The sequence below is a fragment of the Myzus persicae genome, unplaced genomic scaffold (genome assembly GCF_001856785.1).
Source record: "Myzus persicae strain clone G006 unplaced genomic scaffold, MPER_G0061.0, whole genome shotgun sequence".
NCBI classification, from domain to species: Eukaryota; Metazoa; Arthropoda; class Insecta; order Hemiptera; family Aphididae; genus Myzus; species Myzus persicae.
In genome coordinates, this window is record NW_019101025.1 from 498,228 (window position 1) to 510,611 (window position 12,384).

At 34.0% G+C, this 12,384-nt stretch overlaps 2 protein-coding genes and 1 long non-coding RNA gene across 3 annotated transcripts in view; 1 reads left to right on the plus strand and 2 right to left on the minus strand.

Moving 5' to 3' along the window:
* The window catches only part of LOC111027387, a 100,030-nt gene extending 97,391 nt beyond the window's left edge, over positions 1 to 2,639 (minus strand). The window contains exon 1 of the mRNA XM_022305762.1: positions 2,361 to 2,639. The gene's annotated coding sequence lies outside the window, so the exon portion shown is untranslated. The remainder of the gene's footprint in view (positions 1 to 2,360) is intronic.
* Positions 1,213 to 3,510, plus strand: LOC111027393. Its single transcript, XR_002603777.1, has 3 exons — positions 1,213 to 1,951; positions 2,839 to 2,952; positions 3,195 to 3,510. It is a non-coding gene; the product is annotated as an uncharacterized LOC111027393 (long non-coding RNA).
* Positions 3,225 to 11,132, minus strand: LOC111027389. The gene is made up of 10 exons (XM_022305764.1): positions 10,745 to 11,132; positions 10,412 to 10,528; positions 8,427 to 8,689; positions 7,340 to 7,562; positions 6,964 to 7,114; positions 6,472 to 6,608; positions 6,226 to 6,353; positions 5,990 to 6,162; positions 5,523 to 5,905; positions 3,225 to 5,450 (listed from the first exon to the last, which is right to left on the minus strand). The coding sequence occupies exons 1-10, from the start codon at positions 10,851 to 10,853 to the stop codon at positions 3,574 to 3,576; spliced, it is 3,561 nt and encodes a 1,186-aa protein (XP_022161456.1). The 5' UTR covers positions 10,854 to 11,132; the 3' UTR covers positions 3,225 to 3,573.
* Between the last annotated feature and the right edge of the window lie 1,252 nt (positions 11,133 to 12,384).

A 12,384-nucleotide genomic window follows, 5' to 3' on the forward strand; every position in this document is an offset into this window, starting at 1 on the left:
TAGAACATTCTAACTTTTCAGCTTCTACTTACAATCCCTAGCATAGGTCTCTGTAAGGTTTCAATACTCTTAAATGCTAATTTCAGTTTGGCTCATGAAAATCGAATAGTTTTTTGATTACGTCATATACTAATTACATAAATAACATCTAAGTAAAAAAAAATAGTATAGGGCCACAGTGTAAAACCACGAGTTGCTTTTGGAATTATTTTTTTTTTTACAAAATAATATTAAATATATTACATTGTGTCATTTAAATGGGTACCACAAAAAGCAATGACGTTATGAGCTTATAGACACAAAAACCTAGGTCTAATTTCCGATAACCTTTAAAAATCATATGCTTCATTCGTGTAATTAACCCATTAAACTATTATATACTTAATCATTTTCACCGTTCTATGCAGTTTCTCATGTATTTTACCCATGCTTTGATACTATTATTTTTGGCGGTAAACATCGTTATTTTTATCGCACATATAATATTAATATTAATACGCATATAGGTGTGCTATCCCCACGCTTAGAACAGATAATATAATCATTCCGTTCCTAAAACTATATAAACGTCTGCGTGGTCCGATCTATTTATAAGGCAAATGATTGAACAAGTCGTGTAATAACTATATATACTGTATATATTGTATATTTGTATATATTTATAAATTATATATTATAGTTCGTTTTCCACGGAAACTAGAGTATTTTTTTTGGCCGACAACATCGACAGCTCGGCAGTCAGCAATAAATATATTGCAGCCGGAATAAAATCGAAAGACCCATACCTAACCTATAACGAGTAACAGGCTATAGAATCTATGCCAGTACATAATTATTGACGACATAATAAAAAGGTGTAAAAGTAAAAAATCTCTAACAAAGCAAAATTTAATATCATCACAAAAATGTTAATAGAGACTTCGGAAACACGACGGTGATATTATTATTGTGTAGGTATATTATTTATAATATAAAAAAAAAAATTATTCTGAAGTTTTATTGTGTTACGTTTTATGTTGAAATATTGAAATCTATGATAAATCATCGAACACAAACATCGATTATGTTAGGTATTTATAATAATTTTGTACTTTTCTTAAATTTCTCCGTGCATTTTCATCACACTTGGAGAAACTTTGCTAATAAACATTTCGTCTTCAGAAGTTGTGTATAGGTACTAAAAACTTTATGCCACTCTTTAGGCCTGCAAAAGTGAAAAAAGAAATGGTGGTAAACAAAATAAATATCAGATTTAAAAATTATTGACCGATTATTCAGCAACTGAATATTCTAAAATCCTGCCCGAAAGGTGGTGGGGTGGTCATGTTATCATTTTGGCGGCCTTCTGCCAAGTAGTCCATCCCTGGATCGATCCTGACGTCAAACGGTACAATTATAATCGTGATTATTTATCGAACTCAAAAATAAAAATCACAACAGGTAATAATACATCAGCATTGTGTTTTTTTTTTTATTATTATTATTTGGACTCGAAAATCCGCCGCCGTGTAAAAACTGAAACGTTAGTTTGTCGTGCACGCCGACTCTAAATTTAAGCACAAAACATCCTTGGGCGGACTATGGAAATCGACGATTTAAAAATAAATGACCCGCTGGCGGACGCGCCTATGTTTCCCGTGTTTTACATTATAATATCGCCTATCGTTTCGTCAGATGTTGCTTTTCCCCATTTACTACTCATTTTGTGTTCATATTAAAAACCCAACTTTTTCGACAACTAACGTCAAACTTTATTACAGATGAATCTCCAATTTTATTTTATTTTGTAGTTCATCCTATTTAAGAATTTGTAAGAATTTTTCTATAACCCAAAGTTTTAAACCGAAAAATTAGAGCACACGTCAAGATTTTTTTAATTCAAGAAACGATGTTTTAACAATATCAGAAATTAGTCATCCCTAATTGGTCAGTGGTCACTTGGTTAATCGAGGTAAGTACATCGGTTTCAGATCGAAATGAATTACCCACTCTGTCTGCGGGTTTCACTGCTATTATATGCATTATGGTGAAGTGAAATGCTTAAAAATCAAAAATAAAACGTTATTTTACACTGGCTCTAATATTATAAAAAATAAGCCTTTATCATAGTCCATATAACATTAGATAATAACATACAACGCTGAAGTCAATATCGGATCAAAGACTCATTAGTTGATGTAGTAGTACCGACACTAATATGGTTATTATGGTATAAAACAACAAGGGAAACAAATTGTTTGCGTCGAAGCAACAAAATATAATCGCAAAGTCGTGTAATATGTTCGGGACGTAATTCGGGCGAAAACAATGACGTAGACTCAATTTAGTGGGCATTTCACATATTGTTACGGGGACTCTACCTGAGGATTCGTGTCCGCCTCCGCCAGTCGCCTATTCCTTATTTTTGATTCCTCGTCGCACCGACATGTTGACGTGTTGCGTTGTTATCACGACCGTTCCGCATCCGGCACGAGCGTACGCACTCTCGAACCCGAGAGAGCCGTCGACGACGACTACGGCGATCTCGACGTTTCGAGTGTCCAACGTATAATGAGTATTTTTTCGATTATTATTACTAATATTAGTATTATCGTCGGCAATTAATAGTCGAAATACGTGTACGCGCACACGGGTTTTCGGACCGAATCTCTTAGCGCGCGTGATGAGACCGTGTCCACGCCCGCCCGAGTGCGAAACCGCATAGAGGGGGATCGGTTTTACATGCGCAGTTTGCACAGCGATATTGCTTGCGATTTATATCACGCACTGGGCTATTTTAAAGTTTTTGTTGTAGTTTCTATTTTTTTCATCTTTTTCGTTTCGGGGTTTTTTTTTCAGCGTATTTTATTCTGACGACTTCCTTTCATTTGTGTGAGGTATATATACATCATGTTACGCGCGTTTGCCAATATTCTTCCCCATACCGCACCACCATCTATTTTGCCCACACACGTAAGTACGTAATTATAATTATTACCATTATTATTATTGCTACAAGTACAGTTACACACGGTCACGCATTATGACACACATTATTTTTGTCTGTTACTATTTGAGAATGCGACATGATTCCATTTTTCGGGGAGTAAAAATAATTACTATTTTCTAAATAATATGTAGCAGTGTTCGTTAACTAGTAGTGATAATGCTATAGACTTCACCTTAAAAAAAATTGGCTTAAAAACGTGTTTCAGGTCAACACCAAACGTCTCGAACGCCCAGGATATAAAATATTATTTTTTATTTGGTTCATAATATTTTATAACGTTCAGTATAAAATAACAATAACCTAACATGAACAATATTTCTGTTACATTTCTCATTAAGTGTAAAAATAAAAATAATAATTAACAATAAAATAATATAAACAGAGAATAAACATATTTAAATATTAAACATTATGAATATTGGACATATTATATAGCATGCTGACCCTGTCTTTTCCTATTTCACACTTATCTGAACCACTTATCTGGAGCATGTATATGTCGCGGACAGCGGTAATTAATGTATGTAGGTACATGAATTACCGAATTAATATTATATATATTATGTACATAAATAACCAAAAAATCAAATCCTGTCCCAGACTTGTGTCTTGAAGAATCGAAACAACAGAAACCCAAAAACAGGTACGGATAGCTTTTCATCTTTGCACATATATAGCCAATAGCCAAACACGGCCAACGACAAGTTACCAAATATCTTCAAATACGGTACCGCGTTGGGCTCGGGCATTTCCGGCTGTTGCAACACGACGGCCGATAGCCATTCACCGGACGTCACCGGATCTATTTCAGCTTCCGGTTGTACAGACAACGTAGCCAACGAACAATCACCGCTTTCGTCGTAGTATTCTTCATCCCCACAATATTCATCCACGTCGCCGTCTTCTCCGTAGTCGTCTCTCAGCCCATCCTCAAATCTAACGACTGGTTCATCACAGCATTCTATGGCTGCAGCCATTTTCAACTGTTCAAAGTCCAAATAAGTTTTGGCTACAGGTCTCCTGGCCACTCCACTGTACTGCTCCACTATGTCACCGTAATGTCTAATAGCGATCATCTCAGCGACAGCGGTGGCATCAGTGTCAGCGGATGAGTCGTCTTTGTTATTTGTGCAGGTATCAGCAGTAATGACTGGAGACACAATAGCGTCACCTCCATTACTGGCTGCCCAGGATATCTTCGAATCACGTCCTGGAGACTTCTTCCGGGTTACTTGGTCATCGTACATGTCGCGGTCTGGCCCGTTTGACTGTTTGCTAAAAAATGGTGGTACAAAAATCTTCTTCAGCACGGACTTGGGGCTGCGATCGCTCGTCTCCGTAACCGTAATGACTGGAAGCGAAGGTCTGACGCCACTACTGACACCGGTTTCCCGTTCCGGTATCTCGGGTGGTACGATACCGATCGGGTCTGACGATAATTTGAACTTCACCCTCTCCGAATTTTCGGACGCAGATAAATTTTCCTTGAAGAACGGATTTGGCAACATTATGTACTTGGGGATCCCGTCCCTTGGTCGATAAGTCCCATCTACTGACGTCTCTACCGTAGATATTTCAGCCGTATCTGATTTGTTGTCATCCGGTCGAGAATATTCACCACTATCAGTCGATCCATTAGAGTAATTTAAGGAGTCTTGTGACATCGAGTCAGACTTTTCCGAAGTCTCTTCATTGGACGGTGGAATTACCGTCGTCATCGACGGTTTCCGTTCAGTATTTTCAGAGCCTATGGCGACCGAAGTCGATGCTTCTCCTTCGATCTTTTCTACCCATTTGGCGGGTGACTTTGACCGTTCCCTGTCAGACAGTTTCTGATCTGACATGTAATCGTCGTCATAATACACGGTCGAAAAGAAAGCGCTTGACGTATTGTGTTCTAATGCTCGTTTTCCACTTCCAAAATTAGTAAACTTTTCTTCCGACCTATCCGACATATTATAATCATCGTCAGATTCTATTGACGTCTCAGACTCTAGACCAGAAAATGAAGTAGACTGTTCCGTATCGTCGTCTCCGATTATTTTTTTGACATCGTCCACGATTTCTTCTTCTATGCTGTTCGCTAACGACATAAAACTACTTGTATTTGTTCTTTTAGAAATATCGACGACACTATGAACTGAATCTGAATCGCTAAAAATTGATTTTTCTTCAGAGCCATCATTTGATCTTCTAGTGATAGGCGACCGCCTTAAACTGTTTTTCCTATCCATTGCATAAATTGCAATTTTTTGAGCTTCGGATGACAAATTTTCATCGTTTGAATACCCATTGAACCTGTTTAAATTTCGTTCGTAGAGAAGTTCACTGGAGCTGTAAGAGTTCCTTAAATGTTCTTCAAAACCTTCAGACTCTGAACCTAATTCTGGAGATGATAATGAAATGGGTGGAGCTGATCCTAGTTCGAAATTCAAAAGTAATAAAGAATCTGTTGAATTTCCTAAAAAAAATATATTCACATAAAATTTTAATTAGTACAATATTATATTCATAATATATGTTAAATGCATACTTTTCGTTTTATAATTCATTGGTGTTATTTGAGAATTTGTTGTATCTCCCTGGCTACCAATATTTGTCTTCAATCCAGGAGGTAAGCCCCAATGGTCCTTTTGTTCAATTGGCTGTTGCCAGGTTTCAGCGGATACGTCTAAATAACTAAAGGATTTGTAAATATCCGTCTCAGAGCTATTTAAATCGGTCTTTGATTTTTTTTTCCGTCTTTTTGGTACAGGAGGTGAAACCTCATCTACGCTTAGTTTTCTCGCTTTAGACAACGGTTCAGGAGATTTTGATTTTCGACCAAAGTACTCTAACATTTCAGTTTCTTGAATCTGTATTAGCTTTTCTTCATCTTCGAACAGGAGAGCTGGTGTGACCACTGGCTTGTATATACTGTATAAAAAATACATGAATAAAAGTAAATATTGCTACTAAATACATAATATTATGCTCGTAACATTTAATATGCTAATTTACCCTCGTTTGATATCTGGTAAGAATATTGGTTCAGATACATCGCTTGGTAAGCTCATACCATAAGGATTTTCTGCTTTTACTCTAAATCTGTACTCCGAACCCTCAAGTAAATCGTCGAGGTCTGCCGTAAGTTGTCTACTGGTCGACGCTTTTAACCACATATCCCATCCAACCTGTGAACCACAGTGTTAAATATTAAAACGTGATTATCCAAATAGTTTATAATGTCATATTACTCTATTATACTCAATTATATAATTTCCAATTTTACATCCTCCGTCATCTTCTGGTGGCTTCCAGGAGAGTGTTACAGATTTACCTGATGTTTTGGATACATGCACTTTACCTGGCTGTGAAGGTCTATCTAAAAGTAAAAATTACATTTACCTCAAAAGTACCTACAATAATTATTTTGTATAAATATTAAATAGTGGTTATTTGACTATTATTAAATGCCATTTTATTCAATGCATTTTACGTACCCGTAACAGTAACCAAAAATGAAGCCATATGTTCACCCAATGGGTTTACTGCTTGAATTTGATAGCACCCTCTATCTGATCTCTTAACACATGCTAATTTTAATGCGGCATATTTATCTGTATGAATCACTTCAAACCTAGAATTTTAGAAATATTTATTGTGATTATACGATTGTAGTTATAATACATTTTAATGAGATATTTTGTTTTTATAATTGTCAACAATAACACAAGTTCTGATAAAATTAGTAAACATTAAGTTGAAATAAAAATGTGACATTTGATTAACGCATCCATTAATTTTCAACTAACCGTAAAATTGTCAAATTTGGCCCAATGATATAATATACTTATTGTATAATATAATTTTTATACATTTACAATCCAAAATTAATTTTATTTATTTATTATTATTTTTTATTTATGATCAGTAAGAATGTGTGTCTTCAAACATCTTTAATAATTATTTCCAAAATATAAAATAAATTTTACCTATCACCACCCCGGATTTCTTCCCCGTCGTGAAGCCAAGTAACTTGTGGTAACGGACGACCGGAAACTGACACTTTTAATCTCATTGGTTCATTTTGTTCCAAGAGCAAACCTTCTTCGTAGTCTTGCGGTAAACGAACCATGGGTGGTGCTAAAAAAAACAATTTCAAGTTCAAACGATTATTTTCACGACGTGTCGCAACTATATTGTGTCATTGCACTTAATTGTATTATTATTCTTAGTTTTTAATGCAATAATTTTAAAGTTAATTTATTAGTAGTCATTCAACTATGGCTCATATTTTTACAAAACACATTACACATATTATATAAGTCTTATATCATTAAATCATGACGGACTGCGATTGATGTATACCTTCGAGTCTCAACCTAGCCTTTGTTATTGCGTGCCCAGCTCTGTTTGTAGCTGAACATTTTATTTCTCCTTCATCTGAGTACTCAGCCTGGTGGATGTACAATGTGCTCATTCCATTATCGGTATTCACCCTTTGCCGTCTGTTACTGAATAATTCAAACCCGTCTTTGAACCAACTGATTTTCGGTGCTGGCGTTCCTTCAAACTCCACTTCGAATTTTACCTTAAAACGTGTTCCATCAGTATAATTTGAGTAAAAATATTATTATTTACAAGGATATACTGACGTTTAATTAATTATTGAATCATATGTACAATTATAAAGTTTATTATAAAATATAATATAAACTGTTCTAATTTTTAGTGTACATAATAGATTAATCTAAACCAACCTCAGTAGTTCTATAGGTAAATCTCATTCGAAGGGAATTCAAGAAATAATTTAAGATTGATAAATTTTAAAATCAGTGCCTTCGTATTGATACCTAGGTATAAATTATGTTCTAATACGCTTTCAAGTTAAAATACGTTTAATACATGGCCATACATACAAAAAAAACTATTTGGTTCTGCAGGTGAAATTTATTGTACTTGAGAAAATAAAAATAATAATAACAATACGACAGAATGATTTTAGTCTTTGGTTATATAGGTGAAAAAATAAATTGAGAATAAGTTTGTGCTATTTAATTTAATTAGGTTGTATGATCAAGTAAGAGCAACATTACCAGGTGTACGATATTATGATAACTATTAGTGTATGTTTTAACTTGGTAGATTTACAGTACATCTATTTGGAAATCGTCAGTAAATTGTGGTTTCTTTAAAAAATTTTGTAAAATATTAATTGCATTTTATAAACTGTACGGAGTATAACAATGAGAACTGATAAATGTAATTAACTCACGTGATAGTTATTGTTTAATATTTGTTATTAATATTCTTAATTTTTTTTTATATATAATTTACCAAACATGATTATATAGCAAATTATATTCGCAATTTTTCAGTTCTTTGGGCCCCGCTTGTTTCTAATAACAAAAGGGGGGTTTCTAATTAGTTTTACGTATCATGGACGTTGGCAAACCTGATCGTTTTCCAAAGCGACGCGGTCTTCTATTCCACAAACGAAAACCGGTGCCACAACCGCCGTCCTGTGAACGGTCATCGTGACCGGATCTGAAACGATGCTCGGTGGCGATTGTCCCGATGCGTTGATAGCTTTTACTCTGAACTGATAACGCCATCCTGGCTCGAGGCCACTTAACGTCAGCTGATTGTGTTGGACTTTTCCCGGCGTGGCTTTGACCCAATGCGGAGAAATGGTCCGACGATGCTCAACAATATACCCTAAAAAAAGCATAAGTCGTTATAAGCCTATAATAATAATATGGTATATTTATATAGGACGAAATGATAATAAAATATGTATTTCTATCCCAAATGTTAACTTTAGCAACGTCCCCTACAACCTCAAAGGGCACAGCGATAGAATAATTATATAACACTATATTTTGGTCATCTAGCCGGTAACTTTGTAACTTGCCGATGAATAAAAAGTCAGATCCATCAATATATAGCAGAATAACCTTTCATGTTCATCTTATATGCCACTTGCCAAATTCGTATTGAGTACCTATTTACTCGCCATTGAGTATTTACGATTTGCACATTTCGATAACCACTAGATTCAGAATTCTTGAGAAGGCGCCACTAACATTTTGAATGCTAAAAGTATTGATAGTTTATTGTGGACACTGCACATGTTAACTAGATGGTTGGTACCTAGTACTTACCTATATAACGTCTAAATAAAAATGTAACTAAAAATTGTTTTCAAATATTTGTAAAACATTATTATCAGTTAAGCATTCGTGCACTGTGCCGTACATTTTTCTAAAAAAGAAAACCCTTCGAAAATAACAGTTATAAAGTAATGAGTCATTACTATTAACTAATGACTGTAATAACGAATAAAAATAATATATTTTAGTATTTAATTGTGTATTATTAATGTATATATGTAGTCATTCTCAGAAAAATAATATACATGTGTCTCACAGCCAAAAACGTGACTTTCGAATATAATATGACGTAATAAAACTACTTTGATAAAAACAACAATTAACAAAAAATATATTAGTTCATTAATGTAAAATAACATAATATTTTTAAAAATAATTGTTAAAATAATTTATCATTAAATATTTTATATTATCAAAATAATTATTGATAAACAAACCTAAAATATAATATTATGAATTAATTGATACATAGTTTAATTCATATTGCATATACTTAGTTTTTTTACTATCTTGGTTTAGCAGTTTTACTCGATATATATATATATATAAATTAATCTTCAAATATTAGGTACATATTTTGACATGGTTTTATTTATTTATTATACTTTTTCTATACGTCTTATTCCATATTAAAGATTATTTAGTAATTTTGCGAGGGTTAAAGGCACGCGTATAACACTGAGTTATTATTAATAGAAATTCCAGTAAAACGTTACACTTATTACGCTTCGTCCTACTTTTTGGCACCGGAGAATAATATATATTTCATGTGAATGAACTTTCTTACAATATATTTTGCTATTGTGATTCTTTACATAGGTACCTACTGTAAAATATATAGTTTAACCTATTAAAATTTATAATTATACCACATTTAAAATATTACGTTCCTATCGTCGATTAGAAAAGTAATTATTACAATGATTATTAAATTTTCAATTACGGCACTTATTTGATTCGTTGTAAGCCTAATAATAATATTTTATTTTAAACAAAAAAATCTTGTTCGTGAAATGTTACCATCTTTATAATATTATGTGCCAATGTTTTAGGTATTGTGTGAAAATTGTAGATTTCTAAATTATAGATTCTAAACTTTGAATAAGTTACCAATATTGATTTCAAGAATATAGTAATGTAGCGATGAAAAACGTCGTGATGTTCAATGCAGTTTATAATCGATGTAAAATTAAGTACATTACATGCATATATAATAGTTGTATTATATGTATATTGAACGATATCGTGTTACATTATCGAATTCTACCTGTGATTTTCGAACCGCAGTCACGGGCCGGTGGTTTCCACTTGACAGTTATCACGTCCGGTTCGTCTGCTGGATCCGCGACCACCAGATACGGCTTTCCCGGAGCGGACGGAGGACCTGCAACAAAACGTACTTATAGAAGCAAACAACCAGATTACGAGAACTTTATTCATCATAATCACATATCTTTTGCGTCTACGGGAATCCGTAAAGCGTTAGAGCGCAATGTCGCGGGCTTACGTTACAATAATATGTTAAAAAACAATAAAATATTAAAACTGGGCCATTCAAATGCACGCAGTACTTTAAATAGATGGTATGTGAAGAGTATACCGGAAGTGAATCTCTCGGACGACGATGACGACGACAGATGGTCTCGGGAACTAACCGCGCCGTTGTACTGCCTGTGCAGTTTGCCGTGCGACGAAGACGAATTGCCCATGGTGCACTGCCATCCAAAGTGCTATCCGCGGGGCCGGTCTGACCGGACGCACGCGGTGGCGGATATGCCGGACGGAAGTACGAAATACAACGATAATATTAAGACGAAATAATCGAATTCACTACTGCGGTCGAAGAGTATTGTACGTGGTTCGCGGTATACGGTGTACGATTTTTGTATTTTATAAATTGCGTGTGTGTATAATCGTCTTTCGGGCGGTCGAGAGAGCGTGCGACGGCTCGGAAGTCTGACATACGAATATCACCGAAAATAGAACGCACACACAGCTGCTGTCGGGTCTAGCTGGTGCCCGTGGACCTGCTGCGCACTGTACGTTTTCACACTCGACCAACGCAACGGTGCAGGCGCCGTTTTTTATGCACGGTATTATAAAATTATCATTTTCATCGAGATTATTTACTATTATAATTATTGGTATTATTATTTTTACCATCAGTATCACAGTATTATTATAGTTATCATTATTATCATTATTATTATTATTATTATTATTATTATTATTGATATTATTATTATTATTATTATTATTATTATTATTATGGCGTGACGCAGAAGTCGCCGAGCCGCAGACGAAGACGTCACAGTGACGATAGCGGTGGCCGAAGCGGCATGGAAAGTTGCCACGATTTCGAAAGAGATTTAGACTTTTAGATTTTAAGCTATGAGAGGAATGCATTTAAATTTTTTTACGTGAATCGGCGGCCCTACTTGCAACAAAAGACGTGTTTGAATCACTATGATGAAACTTGATGTCGGGAAATGGGCCTCATATCGTCGACAGCTCTAACACTCACATATTTAATATAAATGCCAAGTTAAACGAATTTAATACAAATGCCAAATTAAAAATAATTTACTTAATTCAAATTCTTCACACAGCCATCGAAAGTTCACTTAGATTAACGTACCTGATTATGAGATTCATAGTTGCCTAAATATTAAGCTAACCTTATTATTGACCTCTGGACTTTAAATTTTGTCCTGATGATTCGTAATTTGATTATCACTGCTCTTTAAGATAATGACTTGTTTTGCTTAATATAATATAATAAATAGGTGTAGGATTTAATACCCTGAAAAATCATGAAAATTTAATATATCCAAAAAATAATATAGAGATGACTTAAAGATCTCAAAAACTGAATTAAAATGTAGTTCTTTTAGATTTGAAAGTAAATACAATAATATTAAAAATTAGTTTTTTATTCATTGTATTAATTGTAATAATTTAAAGACTATTCATGTCTTCCGACGTTTATTCATTTATTATAATCTGAAAATAAATAAAAATAAATAATTTAATTTAATTAATTAACTGTAGGTATTACTAACAAGTAACAGCAATACTGACAATACAGTGTATATTGATCACTGATGTACCTGTACACCATGATGGTAATTATTAAAACTATTAACTTTATACAAATAAAGCCAATGATAAGTAATTTCATTAAAATCTCAACCTTAAGAAAAAATGATACAGAATAGGTTTTATATTGAATAAAATAAT

Coding starts and splice junctions, on each gene's coding strand:
- LOC111027389 (XM_022305764.1), bottom strand. CDS start 10,853: ATGGGCAATTCGTCTTCGTCGCACGGCAAACTGCACAGGCAGTACAAC. Junction 7,563..8,426: donor TCGCTTTGGAAAACGATCAG/GTTTGCCAACGT, acceptor ACACGTTTTAAG/GTAAAATTCGAAGTGGAGTT. Junction 7,115..7,339: donor GGCTAGGTTGAGACTCGAAG/GTATACATCAAT, acceptor TGTTTTTTTTAG/CACCACCCATGGTTCGTTTA.